At 44.7% G+C, this 18,621-nt stretch overlaps 1 protein-coding gene across 4 annotated transcripts in view; it reads left to right on the forward strand.

The window, feature by feature from the left end:
• ABTB2 (ankyrin repeat and BTB domain containing 2) overlaps window positions 1-18,621 on the forward strand; it is a 215,464-nt gene that overhangs the window by 149,487 nt on the left and 47,356 nt on the right. For all 4 annotated transcript variants that reach the window (XM_039533711.1, XM_039533712.1, XM_039533713.1 and 1 more), the window contains 2 exons: window positions 2,548-2,694; window positions 5,547-5,757. In XM_039533711.1, the coding sequence (XP_039389645.1) occupies window positions 5,567-5,757 (191 nt within the window). In that variant the 5' untranslated portion in view covers window positions 2,548-2,694; window positions 5,547-5,566. The remainder of the gene's footprint in view (window positions 1-2,547; window positions 2,695-5,546; window positions 5,758-18,621) is intronic.

An 18,621-nucleotide genomic window follows, 5' to 3' on the forward strand; every position in this document is an offset into this window, starting at 1 on the left:
TGCTGGAGGCAAAGCGAGGTTTGGTGTGGAGGCGGACAGCTCACAACTCCCCATGTAAGAACCTCATGACCCCCTGAGGGGTCCCCACCCCCAGTTTGAGAACTCCTGTATTAATGTAACTGCCCATTTCTGTTTCCACCTTCGTAGAGTTATGTGCTTCATGTGAAACTTTTAACAAATCAGCCCATTTTCCTTCTCCCACTGCTGTAAATTCAATCCATATGCCTTTAAATGTCCTTTCATAGGATTAACATGGAAAAAGGAAGTGGGCTCATGCTCTGTATAGGGGTAGTGTGTAGTGCTGTGTAGGAGTGCAGTGTAGTGAGAGAGCACTTCCAGTTTGCATATGTTGCTTCTATTAATTCTTAGAACTCGAGCTTCCTAATTATTCAGGTTAGAGACCATTGGCAGGGTTTTCTGCATTAGCTAACAGTGATGTACAGTGCAGAGACACAGCAGGATAAATCATTCCCTTATCCTCAGAATGTCCAGGAAGTTTTTGATGCAATCGTTGGCTGTACCGCTGAGCAGGATGTGAAGAGGATGTGTCCCGCTGAATGGGAGAGGGAGGGAGAGATCAATTCTGTATAAAATCTCAAAAGAAAACATCCAGACAAAGTAACAAAGATCTCCCACTGTGGTGCAGGTTAATTGGCAATTATCTGCTTGATCGGGAGGCAGGGGACTGACATGACAGGAGGTGGCTGCAGATTTAGAATGAAGTAAGATCTCTCTACACCTAGGACTGGAACAGTAGGGGTATTGCATTAGCAGAGCTGTGTGGGGAAAGAAGACTGAATAGCTTAGGGTGCCACAGATCAAGATTGAGGTACACTGGCAGAGAAGTGTATGCGGTCCCAGGTCTGGAATAGCAAGGAATTCAGCAGGTCTGGCTTGAGATACATTGATGGAGTTGTGTGATGGATCTAGGAGTGGAATTATGGGAGCTGCTGCACATCAGGATTCTAGTGCAATGGTTGAGTTGCCTGCATAAACTCGCTCAGGGTATGGCTACACTTGCAGCTGTGCAGCGCTGCCGCGAGAGCGCTCCCACGGCAGCGCTTTGAAGTGTGAGTGTGGTCGCGGCGCCAGAGCTGGGAGAGAGCTCTCCCAGCGCTGCAGGTACTCCTCCTCCCCGTGGGGATTAGCTTACAGTGGGCACTGTTTACACTGATGCTTTACAGCACTGTAACTTGCTGCACTCGGGGGGTGTTTTTTCACACCCCTGAGCAAGAAAGTTGCAGCGCTGTAAAGCGCCAGTGTAGCCAAGGCCTCAGTGCCTGCTGACATTATGACAGGCTCTAAACAGTACTCACACCCTTCACTTCCAGTCGCACCAAACTCTCACCCAATTTGGCTCTGTTTTGTTATAGAAAGGAAGAACTGTGAAGTGATACACAAAGCAGATTGTGGGTTCTGATCACCACTATATAAATTGCTTTTGTTATTGACACAACTAGTCATTTTACATCAGTGCTCTTGTAAAGAAAGTGAAACATTTTTAGAAACATGCTTAACCAGAGAGAGAGAGTGAGTGTGTGTGTGTGTGTGTGTGTATGTGTGTGTGTGTGAGAGAGAGGTGTTTCCAATCAAACTTTCTATTTGGCTCATTTGTAGAAATGCAAATAAATGCTTTTATGGGCAAGCTTTTCAAAATCAGCTTCCAAGAGTAATCTTACATGCCCAAATGTTCACACGCACAAAAAATCTAAACTTGTGCATTCAAAACTGCCTGCTGTCAGATGCCCAAATGAGATCATTAATGGCCTCGTTTTCAGAGGTGCTGAGAATCTTCAGTTCCCATTCACCTCAGCTGGACTTGGCAATTATGCTCAGCAATCCTAAAAATCAGGTCATTGCATCCAACAATCTGATTACAGCTATGCAAGTTCAGCCTGTGGGCACACAATCTCATTTTTGCATATACAGTTTTAGGGTATGTCTACACAGCTAAATAAATAAAAGACCCACAGCAGTGAGGATCAGAGCCTGGTTCAACTGACTTGGGCTTGCGCTGCGGGGCTAAACATAGCTGAGTAGATGCTAAGGCGGGAGCCTGGGCTCTGAAACCCAGCAAAGGGGGAGGGCTTTGGAGCCCAAGCCCAAACATCTACACTGCCATTTTTGGCCCTGAAATGCAAGCCAGTCGGTTGACCCAAACTGTGAAACTCACTGCTGTGGGATTTTTTTTTTTTTTACTGTGTAGACCTATCTTTAAAGGCTTCTTTAGACTCTCCAAAGCTTTTATTGTAATTTTACAAGAAAATAATTTTACAAACTCTTTGTTTCCAGCATTTACAGGCTGCAAACAGTATCTGCATTTGCTCCCTAGAGCCCAGCTGCTCTGCTTCTGCCAATCAACAGCACTAATTGGTTCCACAGACCTTCTGAGCGCTGTGGCTGAATGAGCAGCATGCATTGCATTCCCCAGTCACCACTACAAACAGAAATCGGTGCTTTCGGTATTTCCATCCATCCCTGAATGGTGGAGTATTCCCCTGCCCTTGCGATTTCACTTGTAACAGGCCTGTTCTCTGCTCTCCCCAGGTGTGCTGTCTCTGCCTGCCTACTTCAGCCCCTACAATGATGGCTCCATAAGCAGTGATGGACGGGCCGATGCTTATGCCCAGCTGGAGCTCCGAACCTTGGAACAGTCTCTCTTGGCGACTTGCGTTGGAAGCATCTCAGAACTAAGTGAGTTTCAGCTGTAACTGATCGTTTGTTTAAACAAAATATGAAGCCTGCTGCTATTGAAGTCAATAGCAGTTTTGTCATTGGCTTCAGCATGAGCGGCATTGGTTCCATGTTATGTAAAATGTAATTGTTTCAGGGTGCTGTTCGTGGAAATCAGATTATGCCATTAGGATGTTTTATGCTTAATTTATGCATAAAATGTCCCTCTTCCAGCATTTTATTCTTTGTCTTAGTGAATTCAGTGCTGGTGAAAGATCTGTTTCTAGCTATGTGGGTGCTTAAATGGATTTCATCAGCCTAATGTCAGAGCACCAGATTAACAGCCGTTAGTCAAATGGCCACAAGTTCATTTTCTAGTTGTCGTACACTAGTAGATGCTTCAGGGGAACGTTTTTTGTTTTAATTGAAAATATAAAAATGAGGAGAAGGGAAATCCTGAGAATGCTTCTGATATAATCAATTTGGTAAATTTGTGAACAAACCCCAGATTTTGGGCCTAAACTTCTTGACAGTGCCATTTTAAAATAAACCAAAATGATTTGTGTTTTCCTGGCCTGGTTTTCCTTGCAAAATTTCTGCTGGCACCACTGTCCTAGTCTCCATCATCTGAAGGCTAATGAATATCAGGGGCTGGCCAGGCCTAGAGCTTGTGGTTTCACCATTTATTTTGCAACTTGCCTTAATTTGAGGTTTTTCAAATTCTTTTAACACACCTCTATTTATGCTGGAACACAAGGGAGCATTTGTAGCATGGACCCATGATTGAATGCAGCTTCCTCTCCCTCTTTCCTAGTCCCTGCTTTGGCCAGCTTAGTCATTATGTCTAGTGAATGGATGTCCTGATATAGTCACCTACTGATTTTAAAATATGGTCTGGAGGTTGCCAAAGAAGTAAGGAGTGGGATGTTATTCTTTGCTGAAAATTTGAATTCCAGATGCATTTCTGTTCTGATCATGTGGGATTCCGGATTAGCACCAAAGCTAGAAGATGCATAGGACTCTTGTAAGAATGTTCGGGTCTTAGGGAAAGATTCAGGAGCTGCAGAAATGGAAAGGCAGAGACATTAGGAGGTTTTTTCCTCTCTGGAGTCTACTTGTAAAATGAATTTACTATGCGACGAATGAGTGCACAGCTTCACGTTGCAAAGTGAGGTTTTAACATCCCATCGATCTGACTCACTAATAACTGCATAATGCTCAGACATACAGTAGCCATGTGTTTCCCCAGCATGTGTAATATCAATCCCTAAAGTGTTCAGCTGGAGGCATTGTAGTAAACTTGGTCTTTTTGCTGTTAGACCTAAGTGGATTAGCCTAAGAACATCCGAAGAACTGCACTGGGAGTTGGGGTGGGGGTAAATTCACATTTTGTGTGGCTAAGTTCACGGCCCCATCTCAGACCCACCTTGGTGTTGGTGGCTATTTCAATTCCGTCCTTTCCCAGCATTGTAACCATAGAACACAATGGAGGAACATTTCCTGTGAGGATTCTAGAGGACTGTAGAACATAAAGCAACACAAGATTCCCAGGGAAAAAATAATCCTGTGCATATATATATAGTATTCTATAGTAGTGGTTCAGACTAGTACTACAGGAATACCACTAATGTAAATTGTAACATTTGAGGCCTTTACTGTCAGACTACTGTAGTGTTTGTAATGTGGTGTGTGCTATGTTTAAAGCAAGTGTCAAATGAAGAACACTTGGGATTTATATAGCCAAAGGTGCTCTCTGCAGGTGCTAACCCACCACAGCTTCCTGTTCTGAGGGGGAAGGGTCAGTATCTTCTTAGTAGCAGCTGTGTAACATAGACTTTCCCCCTCCCTGTTGCCTGATCAGGGAGTTTTCCAGTATATTGACACAGGAAGGTTGACAAGGGTTCAGAATCCCCAAAAACTGAGCAGCTCAGACGGAACTGGATGCTTTCTCCTTGGGTTTAGACCTCTATCAGCATCAGAGAGAGACTTCCAGCAAGGTCTGTGAAAATCAGAGAAAGAGAAATATAAGGACTGACCCTTTAATATGGGAGATGTTACTCCTTGGAAGCAATCTTCAGCTATAGAACAGTGAGGAGGATAAGAGAAGCAGACACCAACAAGAAGGGACTTCCAGCTAGGACTTTCCCTCTCTCTGTCATAAGAACCTGGGCAGAAAGTTGGGACTTGAGGGCTAGTTAGGTGGGATCAGATGGCTCCAATGTAGGGAACTGGTCTGGCCTCATAACTTGTAGAGGACAGGGAGAACCAAAACAAGCAACCTACATGGACGCAGCCTCTGTCCCCTTGCATAAATTATGTTCCCAACCCAGTGCAGACGTAGGATCTTACAAAATGTATTTTATTAGCCAGAGGCAGGCAAAAAACCCATGGATGTGGCTTCAGAAGAAAAGAAACAGCATTAAAATAGCAAAGACAAATAATGCAAAGTCATCATACCGATTTCTGATGACAGGCAAGTTTAGCAACTTAGATAGCAGTTTAATTCTACCATTGTCTAATGGCTAGGAATTTAAAAGGAAATAAAATTTCCATTGCAATAAACCAGTTGTTCTCAACCTATTTACCATTGTGGGCCACACAATGTGTTATGTGGGCTGCATCCAATACTACCCGTGCGGCCCTGAGGATGTCACATGGGCCGCAGCTCTGTGCTAATTGGGCCTCAGGTTGAGAACCCCTGCAATAAACTATAAAATGGTAGCTCCAGGGCCTGCCTATTGGCTTAGTGGGTAAATAATAATTACACACAAAGAAGGCTTTCTCAGTTGCCAGTGATTTTATTTAGCTGAGAAAATAAACATATGGGTCTGGATGAACATTCAGAAATGCTTTTCCTGTCCCCTTTTGTGCAGGTGACTTGGTATCGCGAGCAATGCACCACATGCAATGTTTGACCACCCTCCACCCCGGCATGAGCCCTATCCGGCAAACCAGGCAACAGCAGCCTATTACCTGGTCCCCTGATGCCCTCCATACCCTCTACTACTTCCTACGCTGTCCTCAGATGGAGTCCATGGAGAACCCCAACCTGGATCCGCCAAGGATGACCCTGAACAATGAACGGTAGGGAAGTCTGTTAACTGTTAGCAGTAAGGAAGTCAGGCCAACAAGGCCTCCTTTTGCAGAATAGCTCAGGACTTATGTGCAATGCAGTTTGTTTGCAGGAGGCTATCTTATCAGGCATCAGTTATTCCTGCTGCCCAGCCAGCATGTGCCAGTAGCCTTGCCAAGTTTACAAAGTGTTAGAATTGGAGCCGGGAAGCAAGCTGCTTTCTCAGACAGTCTTTTCCTAGCAAGACATATACTGTATATCGCCAGCAAGGCTTGTCTAGGGACATTGCCAGGAGTGCATGTGGCTGCCTAAACCAGTAAAGACCTTACCAAAGAAAACGTTACCTTCTCAATACCACTGATTAATGATTGTCATCATTCTTGGGAATAGGAAGGTTGATTGCAGTGGAGAGCCTGAGAGGGATTTATGACCACCCCTCCGGGGGCTTATTTCAGGTGCTGCTACGTGTCTAGTATGTGGGAAACTTACACAAGAAGCCAATACCCAAATAAAAACAAAAGAGCCGCCCCTACTCGTGCCAAGCAGTACCTGACGCTGCAAGTAGTCTTATTATTAGACCTGGTTGGAAATTTTCCAATGGAATATTTTTTAATTAGAAAAGGTTGATTTGTCTAAATTGGAACGTTCTGTGGGCATGTATTGATTTTTGACTAAATTCTGACAGAAACCACGCAGGTTTCTGACACAGCCCTGCCTGGCAGCCAGGTCTCAAAACCTGCCTGGGTTCCTGCTGACTCACCCACCCAGCTCCTCAGCAGCCCACCTGGCAGGCTGATGGGGAGCCTGGGAGTCCAGCTCCTAGACTTGAAGCTCTTTGCTAGCCTGGACCTGTAGGGCTTCCCATGTTCCCGGTTCCCAGGGTCCCTGGTTTTGGGGCAGCCCACCAGATGGATTGCTCCCGAGCTAGGGCTTCCAGTCTCCCAGCTCTTGAGCAAAACAAAACTTTGGTATTCACATTCCACAAACAATGCTGAAATTTCATTTTTGTTCTGTTTTGGAAGTATTATTTTTTTAAATTTCTGAATGTCCCATGGAATGGGAATTCCAGTTTCTGGCCAGCTGTACCCAGGACATGTTAATGTGGCTTCTACTGTGTGGTTCATTGTCAGCCTGGCAGAAAATCAGGCACACAGCATCTCCCTTTGCCCCCTTTGAGCTCAATCTCTGGCTGAGAAGCATCCTAGGCTTGCAATGTGTTAGATTCCAACTCCCATGCCAGGTGGCCACATTTTCAAAATGAAAACGCAGGTCACGTGTCAGGCACAGGAGCAGGGGAAGGGATGATACTGCCACCAATTTATTAATACTGCGGCCCCTTATTCCAACACCAATGTCCTCTACTGACCCCAGTGTCCCCCTTGTGCTGAGTGGCAGCAGACATCCAGGGCCTTATAGATCAGTTCTCCAGTGGAAGAGAAATTGGTGATGTGGAATACGGATTTACTCTAAGTGTAAATTCGCTTTATTTGCACACATTCGCCAGTCCTGGGATGAGATGGTCAAACAGCATGCAGGGCAATCCTTCTTTTAGGCATCTCAGCCCAACCCGTTGCCTGGTTCCCAGGGAGCAACTCTGCCTCTGGAATGTATTCTTATCAGAGCCCAAGGCAGACAGCAAATTCTCCAGTTGCTCACACTGCTCCCTCTCTCCCCAAGCTGCCTCTGTATCCAACCTTGCATAATCTAAACTAACAACAACCCAGCACAGCTTCCCAAGACTTACATGTCAGCCTGTCCAAAACTTGCTTATAGGCTAAGAACTTGGAAGACTGTGTGTAACAGCACCACCAAGTGACACGTGCCATAATGATATGATAAAAATAATTTATTCTACTGTCACTCTCAAGCTCCCATTAATTTAAAAAGAGATGTTTTTAACTTACATTTTTTTTCTCACTTAAAAATAATAAAATAACAAATTTAACATCCAGTGTCATTTTTAAAAGGTATCTGAATGTCACTTTAATAACACCAACAGAGAAAATAATTTATAAATCACAACAAATTGGCCTTTCCTCACCCACAGACAGGGTCCTTCATGACTTTCTCTTCCCTCCGTTTCCCAGTCGTGGACATGGAGCAGCCCATTTCATGCATTTACCCCTTCTCATCACCTTCTGGGCTGATGCTGCTGTCAGGCCCCTCTTTTGCAAGCTTGAGTGTTGCTGCTGCTGCCATTGCTGCTAGCCAGGCCTGATGATGATACCAGTGCCACTGACCACGCCCCGATGGTGGTGGGCGGTGCCTCTAAGTCTGCTGCAGCTGCTCTCCCCAGGCACTGGTGATAACAGCTTCTGAGCAGAGCCCACCGCAGGACCTGTGGGTGAGGGAGAAGCTGAGCATAAAAATGGGCATCCCATTTCCTGGTTCCAGATTTCCAGGACAGAATGCAGAACTCTTGGAGGGAAAAAGGACATCTGGTCACTTTATCCAAATACCAACTGCTATAATTTCAGCCTGGGTGTCTTTATTGTAGATTTTAAAAAAGGCAAATAAAGAGTGCACAATTATAAATTATAAATCTCTCTGATAGAGAAAGCAGAGTGCACATCTCAGTCTGAAAGATGTCCCCTCTTGAATCCCCTCACAACCCTACCCCTTAGAAGACTGTCAGGGAGGTTCCTTTGCTCGTCTGGGCAGACTGTCTGTTACTACGTTCTTGTGTGGCACCAACCCCAATGGGGTCTCAGTCTCATTGGCATGCTATGCTTCTGTATTCCAAAATAATAATTCTCCCTGTACTGATGACTGATCTTCCTCCAGAAGAAACTACAACCTTAAAAAGATCTGTCTGGTGGGAATAGAAGCAACTGGAGAGAACCAGTGTGAGCTTGTGATAGAAATGAAATGAAACCTGCTGCATTCCTTATTTCCTCTTAAGTTGTTTTATCTAGAAAGATAAAGAAAAAAGTTACATGGTTAAAATAGGGAAGGGGATGCAAATGGAATAACTGCAAAGTTGGCTACATTGTTTGTCCTACCAATCTGAAAAGATCACATAGAGTACGTCTACCCTACAGTAGACATACCCAATGAGAGTAGTTGATCAGAGTTTGATGTGGGTTAAAACATGAATGCTGTCCCAATTTTCCACTTTTCCTCCATGCCTACATCCCTTCTATTATCTCCAGAGCTGGGTTAGAGAATGGAATATCAAAATGTCAATGCAAGCTGTATGTCTATTTTATGTTCAAATCAATACTAGATGCTGCATCAGCAGCAGGTTTTTTGGAATATTTCCACCACTTACTTTGGATCGAGACTTAGGTGTACAGGAAATTAAAAGTGATAATTTTTTTAAAAAATCAAAAGTTTGGCATTAGAAAAAAATATGAGCCTGAATACACCAGATTGAGCAAATGGCTTCAAACTTTGATGGAACCTGTGTAAATCAAACGGCCGGGTATACCAACAGCAACCAACTTCCAACCCCACATGGAATCTGTTCCAGGATATGTTTGTATGTGTCGTACTCCATTGACTCCAATCCCTGTTATTTAACATGGCTAGTGGGGTAAATATTGCTGGGGATACTTTGTACATGAGTCTGTTTATTCATTCCCAACTAAAGGGAAAAGACGGTCGAGGTTGCATGTGAGTGTGCCAGGGCGCAGTGTGATAGATGAAGGCATTGATTCATCTACTCTGGCTTGGCAAAGCTGTGTAGCCAGCCCTTTTATTCTTTACTGAGCTGTGCTAAATCAGCTGCAAACTCTGCATTGCTCTGTTGAGCATTTATGGTCTCTCTGGAATATGCTTTTAATGTGTACTGCAAATCCGGGCTATTTTCTAATGAAAAATCTCAGTCATAAACCAGGACAATAATGCTGAAATGCTTTGCAATTGCTTGTGCTATGGTTCCTGGGCTGCCATGCAAAATCTATTAAAGTTTTTAAAAAGCCCTAAATTTAGCAAGGAGGGGAGACGATTATTAGAGTTACAGGTCTAGTCGTGTAAACTCATGACTGATTTTGAGAAGCTCTGAGCACCTACAACTCCTATTTACTTCAGTGGGAATTGTTGTTGCCCATTCAAAGCTCACAACCTATTAGCCATTTGCTTTATCAGATGAGCTCTTTGTCAATCTGTTTTATGCCACCCGTTACACTTATGAAGGGGCATGCTATGAAAATCATTGCAAAATCAGGGTTGGAAAGGACTTTTTAGTGCTTCCCTCTGACATTGGGGGGAATATAGAATTCACTATCCTAAAACCATCCCTGATGGCTGCTGTCATGTCTAGGCTATCAAAATGGTGCTGAAAACATGTTGCCAAACTACAGAGCTGTTGATACATGCAGACTCAGCACTAGGGTGACCATATGTCCCAGTTTTATAGGGACAGTCCTGATATTTGGGGCTTTTTTTTATATGGGCTCCTATGACCCCCTCCCATCCCCTGTCCCGATTTTTCACACTTGCTATCTGGTCACCCTACTCAGCACCCTACAACCAACTCATTCTGAGTGCAATTCATGTGTATGTGAGGGGTTGCAAGAATCCATATATAAAGGGGAAGTGCAAACTGTGTGTGAGAATCCCCATGCAAGTGGCCTGCACACTTAGGCCACCTCTGTTCACAAGAACATGCAAACTGCACCTCCTTGTCCATGGTAGCAGCCAAATTGATGAGACCAAAAATGGTGGGAGTAAATGAAGGGTTAGAGACGGTGAGAGCCATGTGGGAGTGAGAGAAGCCTGGGAGCCTCTCTGCAGGTTGGCAAGTGGCAAGAGCCTCCTATTTAGGACTCCAGTGTATATTTTCACATTGAAACTTGAGGAAGCTTGTTGGCTGGTGATGAGGCTCTGCGATGTTCTGATTCCTGTCCAAAGGCAGAAGGCAGCAGTGAAGAGGTTGAGTAGGAGAGGGAAAACAGGCATCAGTAAGTAAAAAGCCTTGAAACATTGTCCCTGTTGAAAACATCATGTTTGTTACATGACTGACTTTGGACCCCATCTTGGCCTCATCCTCTGCACATGCAGAGTACTGTCTGCTGCCTTGTGCCAAATGAGACACCTGGGGAGGTGTTTTGCAATTTGCGAAGTGCCAAACATGTGAAATATCATGGCAAACCCACTAGACAAGGATCTGAGATGTGAATAAACCTCTTTGCATAGCAACAAATCCCAGATTGCCTAAGGGCGTCAGAGCTCATGAGTGTCATGTCAGAACACAACTGCCTTAGTCACTGGCAAAAATGAATATTCACTGGGCACTCATATCTCTTGGGTTTCACAAAGATCACACAGCAGCCAACATATTTTCATTGTGTGAAGAAAAAACAGAGGTGTGGCTCACTCCCCAAGCTCCTGCCCTGTTTTTCCCCATGCTGATGTCAGTATGGCTCAGAGCAGTGGTTCTTAAACTTGTTACTAAGGCGACAAACTGCATTTTGTCTCTTTTGGGGGGAGACCCACCATTACCCCTGCTCCCCTTCTCAGCCCTCTGCTTTTCCTCTCCTCCCAGGCTTGGCTCTTCCAGTCCTGTCCCCTCCTACAGCCCCAGCCAGCCCTTCTCTCTCAACAGCCACCATGACTACCAGACTGCTGACTGTCCTCTTGCTGGCTCCGGCCACTTCCTGCCTGGGTCCTGCCTGGCGGCCATCATGGCTACCAGACTGCTGACTGTCCTCTTGCTGGCTCCGGCCACTTCCTGCCTGGGTCCTGCTCCCCATGTCGCTGCCTGCTGGGGAAGTGAGAGCTGGGGGCAGCAGCAGCATTTAGGAAGTGACTGGCGCCGGGGAGCAGACAGCTATCAGCCTGTCCCCACTGTGCGCCCCGGAGGCGCTTCCTCCATGCTGCTGCTGTCTGGATCACGCTCCCCAGGCCTTTGTGTGCTGCCCAGGGGAAGTAAGAACACAGGGCAGGGAGCACCTCTGGGGCATGTGCAACCCACTTAGACCTTTCCCAGGACCCACTGTTTGAGAAACACTGGCTCAGAGGGTAGCATTCTACATTCCGTGGTCATGTCCCATGCTAATAGTGGGACTATGGGGCACTGCACTTTGAGGAGGACTACCCCATGTTAAACCAAGGGCCCTTTTCCCACTTCTGCTAGCTTTCCAGGTGGAATTTAAAGATAGTGTGGTGTTTTTCAAAGGAGTAGAAGATAACTTTGGTATCTGGCCAAGATTCCTCTGTCAATACAATAATAATACTTATCTCTTAGATGATAGATCTTATGGAATACTTATCTCCATCCATAGATCTCAAAGTGCTTTACAAATAAAGGTGTCATCATCCCCGTGTTACAAATGGAGAAACTGATTCACAGAGGTGAAGTGACTTGGCCAAGTTTGCAGAGCAGGGCCATACCAGAGCCAGGAATAGAAACATGGGCCCCATGTAACTCCCAGGCCAGTCTGCTCACCACTGGACCACGCTGCCTCCAAAAGAGGATGGGGTGTCCCAGGCTGTGGGCGTGTTATCACATGCCTGCAATGGTTGCTGCCGGGGAGAGAGCATGAACTTCCAGGACTTAAAGCAAAGAAGTAGAATGCAAGAAACTTGAGTTTTATTCCATATTGTGCTGCTGATTTGTTATGTGACTTTGGGCAAGTCAGTTAACAACTTCTGTATGAGGAGAGATTAAAAAGACTAAGACTTTTCATCTTGCAAAAGAGACAACTAAGGGTAGGATATGAGAGAGGTCTATAAAATCATGAATGGTGTGGAGAAAGTGAATGAGGAAGTGTTATTTACTCCTTCACGTTACAGAAGAACTAGGGGTCACCCAATGAAATTAATAGGCAGCAGGTTTAAACAAACAAAAAGAAGTATTTCTTTACACAACACACAGTGAACCTGTGGAACATGTGGCCAGGGGATGTTGTAAAGGCCAAAACTATAACTGGGTTCAAAAAAGAACTAGATGAGTTCCTGGAGAATAGGTCCATCAATGGCTATTAGCCAAGATGGTCAGCAATGCAACACCATAATCTGAGTGTCCCGAGCCTCTGATTGTCAGAATCTTGGAGTGGACAATAAGGGATGGATCACTCAGTGATTGCCTGTTGTGTTCATCCCCTCTGAAGCACCTGGCGTTGGCCACTGTCAGAAGACAGGATACTGGACTGAATGGACCATTGATCTGACCCAGTGTGGTGGTTCTTATGTTCTTCCTGTGCGTCAACTTCCCTATTTGTAAAAAGGAGATATGATACCTTCCCCACCTTAGTAAAATGCTTTGAGATTCTCAGGTGGAATGTAAACCCATAAGCCCAAGATACCAATTTTCTGCAGTGATTGTCTCTTGATAGCACTGCTTTGTAAAGCACTTTGGAATACTTAAAAATAAAGTCGAATCATGTCTATCATCACTGTCAGTGGAGCCAGTATTGTCAGGGCTTTATGAACTGTCCAGGTCGCACATGTGTCATGCTTTACACACTCTCTGCAGTGTGGTATTTTATTCTGAATGGCAGAGAGGATAAAACACTCTGTGTCGGCAGAGGCTCATAGTCTCTGCATGCATTTGAATCTCTCAGTAAAAAATCTATTCCAGAGCTGATGGAGAAGGCCCCATTCAGCCAGCAGTAAAAATTCAGGACTTGCCAGCTTGATGGAAACTGACTGTTTCTAGGCTGGAAAAGCTGTGAGCACTGCAAAAAGCCATCCACGACTACACAGGGGCCCAGTTCATAGGAACAAGAGAAACTGGTTCTGACTGCTGGCCACTGGAGGTCTTCAGAATGCTTATGTCAGATTTTGCTGTTCACTCAGAGGGGGCTGTTTGTGAAGCGACTGCCAACCAGGCTGCTATCAGTCAAACAATCTTCCCCACCCCCAGTTGCATTGAAACGCCTCAGAATGGCTGATGCTATTTCTGCTTTCAGCTGGGCAGCTGCTCTGTGTAACAGGTTCAAAAGTGACCTAAGAATTTCCTACTTCAGAGAGGAGCCCCTCCCATCTGTTACCTCATTGGCGCCAACGGCCATGAATAACATTCAAGCCTCAGTTGCCAAAACGGCCAAACTGGAGAAATGTATAGATGTTATTGCCATCATCTGTTGCCTCTCAATGCATGCTGTGATTTGCTGGGCAGCAGAAGAAAGGATGACCAGTTGAGACTAGCTGTTTTCCTTCTGTGCCTTCTGCTTTATGGAGTATGTGCAGCAATGCCTGCTCTGCAATGTGGTTCAGTGGGAAAGGATGAGAAATGTAGCAATGCTGCTGCTCCCAGAACCCAGAGGAAAGGCACTAGCACTTTATGGTGCTAGCTTCTCTCAGGATTAAATGTCACTTAAATATTGAGATGAATGTTTTAGCTTGTTACTAAATAAAGAATTGGACATTTATTTGATGAAGTCCCGGAGCCAAGGTTTCACTAGCTAGGAGAGAAACCAGAGATGGGCCCAAGTCATTAAGTCCAGATCCACAATCAAACTGCAGTCAAGACGTGCCTAAAGTTGATGTTTGCTCAGATTTGGTGGTCAGCCCATTGTATACACAGTAGTTTGTGTATGTCTGTCTTTAATCTAGGTAGCACAGGTGGTAAAAGCAGTAAAGATGTGGTGGCATGGACTTCAGAGAGGGGCCAGCAACCCTGGTAGGCACCCAATGTCCTCAGTGGGCTTGTACTGGGGTGACTATCCAGTGCTGAAGACCATGCCACCACATCTTCACTACTATTGTTAACCTGTGCTAGCAAACAGGGGCGGCTCCAGGCCTCAGCATGCCAAGCGCGTGCTTGGGGCGGCATGCCGCGGGGGCGCTATGCCGGCCGCAGGGAGGGCGGCAGGTGGTTCTGGTGGACCTCCCCCAGGCGTGCCTGCGGAAGGTCCACCAAAGCCACTGGTCCTGCGGACCGCGGGACCAGCGGACCCTCCGCAGACACGCCTGTGGGAGGTCCACTGGAGCCGCCTGCCGCCCTCCCAGGGGCCGGCATAGCGCCCCCCGTGGGGCGCCACCGTGCTTGGGGCGGCGAAATGTCTAGAGCCGCCCCTGCTAGCAAAAGGAAGAAGTCTTCCCCCACTGGATAGTATTGCATCTTGAAGTGCTTAATAAGGAATTTACACCTTCCTATGAAGCATCCAGCATTACACAGAACAAGATACATAGTGTTCCAGCGTGGCTACTCCTGTAGTCTTAGGACACCCACCTGGAAAATCTTCTCATTTTGCTTTTTGAAACAAAAAAATTAAAAATACTTTTGTCCTTATTACACCCCTTTCACCTCATTGGTGAAGTGCTTAGGGATAATGTCAATTAAGCTTCTCAATCCCTTACCTGGTTGGCAGATGTTCTCTTCCTCTGTGTATAGAAGACATCTAGCGAATAAGAGTGTGACTGCATTCTAAATATTTATGTTTTAGGCTTGATGCAGATGAAGTTTTATGGCCTGTTATACAAGTCAGACTGGGTCATCACAGAGGTCCCTTCGGCCTTAAAAAACTATGAATCTGTGTTATTAATTGAACATTGTCACTTATTAATGTAGCTAGCCTCAAGGAGGTCCTGTCACTTGCCATTGTTGCATGGCATTCCACTGTCAGAACCAGAAAGAGAACCCAGGAATCATGACTAACCACTAAAGAACACTCCCCTCCCTAGATGACGGTTACTGGGGTGAATTTTCTGAGCTTGCTGCTCTGACCAGTGTTTGGTTGGTTTTGGGAGATGCATTTTCAAGGCCCCTGAGATGTGTCACTAACTGTCAAGCTAGCAGAGGCTTTTTCAGGAGAAACTTATTCCTCAGGTGGATGTTTCCAGGTTCTCAACTGGCTACCAAAAGGCTTCTCCCCCTTCCCCCCGCTGGGTAGGTCTACACTTAAAACACTGCAGCGGTGCAGCTGTGCTGCTGTAGCACTTCAGTGAAGACACTACTGCACCGACATGAGAGCTTCTCCTGTTGCCGTAGTTAAATCACCTCTGTGAAAGGCAGCAGCTGAATCAACAGGAAAAGCCCTCCCATTGGCATAGCATTGTTTACACCCGGGCTTAGGTTGATATATCTGTGCGTGGGAGGGGGGATTTTTCACTCCTCTGAAGTTATACTGATGTAAGTTTATAGACCTGACCTCAGTAGCAGTACTTTTACAGAAGTACTCTGGTCTCATGAAGTGTCATGTAGTGCAATAGTGGAACCACAAGCTCTCTCTTGGATTTCCTTGGAAGAATCCTCCCTAATGCAGGTTGAAGAGGGGATTGGACTAAATGACCTCCTGAGGTCTCTTCCAACCCTAATATTCTATGAAGATATTTGTGTCCAAATTCTTTTTTACAGCCCTGACTTGTTGCTCACTGCGCCCATCTAGAACATAGTTTGATACATTCAGCTCAATGAGCCATGTTGCTGAGATTGCTGGCAATAAAATTACATTTGGAGATCTCTTGTGTGATGGGGCTGTTCTCTCAAGGCCTGCCTCATCAAGCACTTGAGAAACAGGCTATTGTTTCACTTTGAAACTGGCTTTATGGGTGTGTCATCCCATAGTTCACTCTGAAGTTCAGTCTTTCTCTTTCTGATTGGAAAACTGCATCTTGTTTTATGCCTTATTTTGATTTATGTCCAAATCTAGTTTTAGCTTAAGGGTAGCTGTAGCCATGTATTTTTCAGGCATGTGGAACTACTTGGATATGCCCAATAAATATACAATATTGTAAAAAAAGAGCTTCTATATTTCAGCTTCTGGCAATCAGTGACTATTGAGAAATGCATAGGACTTTGAGAGTTGGTTTCATTCAAGTTCTAGATGATGATAGATTTTAGATTTAGATTTTTTTTTTAATTTATGGGAGATATTTTTTTTTATAAGCTTGGCTGTTTGTTTGCATGATGAATTTAGAGGCATGGTTACCATGACTGCACATAGTAACTCAGTGACTTGTCCCTGGAAATTATTGCATATTATTATATATGTGAGGCATAACATAAGTAGATAGAGAATTGCTTGGGCCCTGATTGAGCCACTTGCCTTGAGTAGTATTGTACTATCTACCAGACTGATATTCTTAATAATGTTGAATAGTACCGTAAGCCATCAGCAGTCTCACTGAAGTCAATGTATGTAAGGGTATTGCAGTCTGGCCCTATCCAAGTAGTTCCACTGATAACTCCAGAATGACTTGTACAGTACTATTCAAGGTAAGAATGGGTGACAAAAATCGAGCCCTCGATTTGACCATGGACCGTGGGCACCCAATTACAGAAATCTGAGACAGAGAGGTAAGTGATTTGTCACAGGTGACATACAAGTCTTCATCAGAGCTAGAAATAAGAACCTGTATCTCCTACCTCCCAGTCCTGGCCTCTAACCACTAAGCTATGCTTCCTAATGTAGATAAGAAGAATTTAAGAAAGAATTTGAGTTGCAGAGGTACCACTGGATCACTTCCTGCTGTAATTTGCAGCCAAGCAACACCAATAATTTCAGTGGTGTGACTCCAGATTTAGACTGGGGGAGGGGGGGACTGAAAGCAGAATGCGGCTCACTCTCTTTCCCCTTTCAGCAAATATGTTAGACTAGAATATATTCCCCCAACAGAATGTGGTTTCTCCCCAGAGTAATCCACAAACAGGAGATTTGAAACAGCTCAGGCATGTAACTCATTTGAGTGGGATTTATCTTGCAGAGCAGATATCCTTTTTTTTAAACCGTCAACCTGGCATTTACAGTAAGCATTTGATTAAAACAGTATATTTTGGTTTAATAATCCACTATCAGATCACAGAGGCACACAGTCATGAATAAGGAACTGTGAAGAACAAATTGCTAGGGCCGCCTTTAAAAGATATTCCTGTGAAAATCTAGGATTACCCCAGTGGGACTTTAGTTTCTAATCTCTGCAGGGCCAAAGAGTGAGGTGATGGTGGCTATTGTCATAAAATATACCAAGTCACGTTCACTCTTCAGAACAGCTTAGCTGTTAGCTTCCTTCTTTGTTATGAAGATGTTCTTAACAATAAAAGAGGAAGCCACGGCAACCTGCTAGCCACTACTGCTGAGGGGCACTTGGCCGCAGACTGTCCTTTATTTAGTACTGACATTGTTTAAGCACTGACCAACTCTTTCCTCAGGAAACAGGCAAGTTCTGCAGTTTGAGGTCTGTCATTTACTCCAATAGGAAATATTAACCTCAATTAGGAATAGCAATTGTGGGGGTAGCCCAGAGAAGAAACAGTCAGCTAGGCTCCATCATCATTCTTTACATTTAGTGTGCATTCAACTAAGGCACTCTATGCCCTTCACCCAATAATAAATTTATAATAATAAACTCTTATTATATTATCTTTCATGACACACACCTATAGAATAATTGAAGCAGATGGAGGTTAAATGACATGCCAGCAAATCAGTAGCATAGGAAGAGAACCTTTGAGTCAAGACTAACTCCAGTCAGTCCCCTGTGCTGTTCACTCTCCCTCCCAGAGCTGGGAAGAGAAGCCAGGGGTCGTAATCCTCACTCGTCTTCTGCATCCCTAAAATGTCTTTGCAGTAAAATAAACCCCCAACAATTTAAAAAAGTTTCCTTGGGTTTCCTCCCCTCCCTTTGTGATGTGTACTGGTTAGGTTGATCTTTGTATTGTAGAATAATAAACAATGAACAATAAAGGGAACCTGGTATTGGAGACTTCTGGTTGTACCAGCCCTGGGAATACATTCCAAATGTGCCCTTTAGTCACCCAGGCACTCACTCATTGTCACACACTTTCATTTTCATCTGAACAGCTGGAAACTTAATGCACAAATAGCAAAGAGTTTAAGATTGAAAATCTTCTTGAAATTGTAGTTACAAGAACTGTAAATGGGTAGCATGCAGATACTAGCTATTTCTTACTTGCTAAGAAACAGAGCTGAAAAGTGTTTCTTCAGTTTTAAAACATTGTAATACATGTAGGGGACCTGATCCAA

This window comes from Mauremys reevesii, linkage group 4 (assembly GCF_016161935.1).
Source record: "Mauremys reevesii isolate NIE-2019 linkage group 4, ASM1616193v1, whole genome shotgun sequence".
Lineage (NCBI taxonomy): Eukaryota > Metazoa > Chordata > Testudines > Geoemydidae > Mauremys > Mauremys reevesii.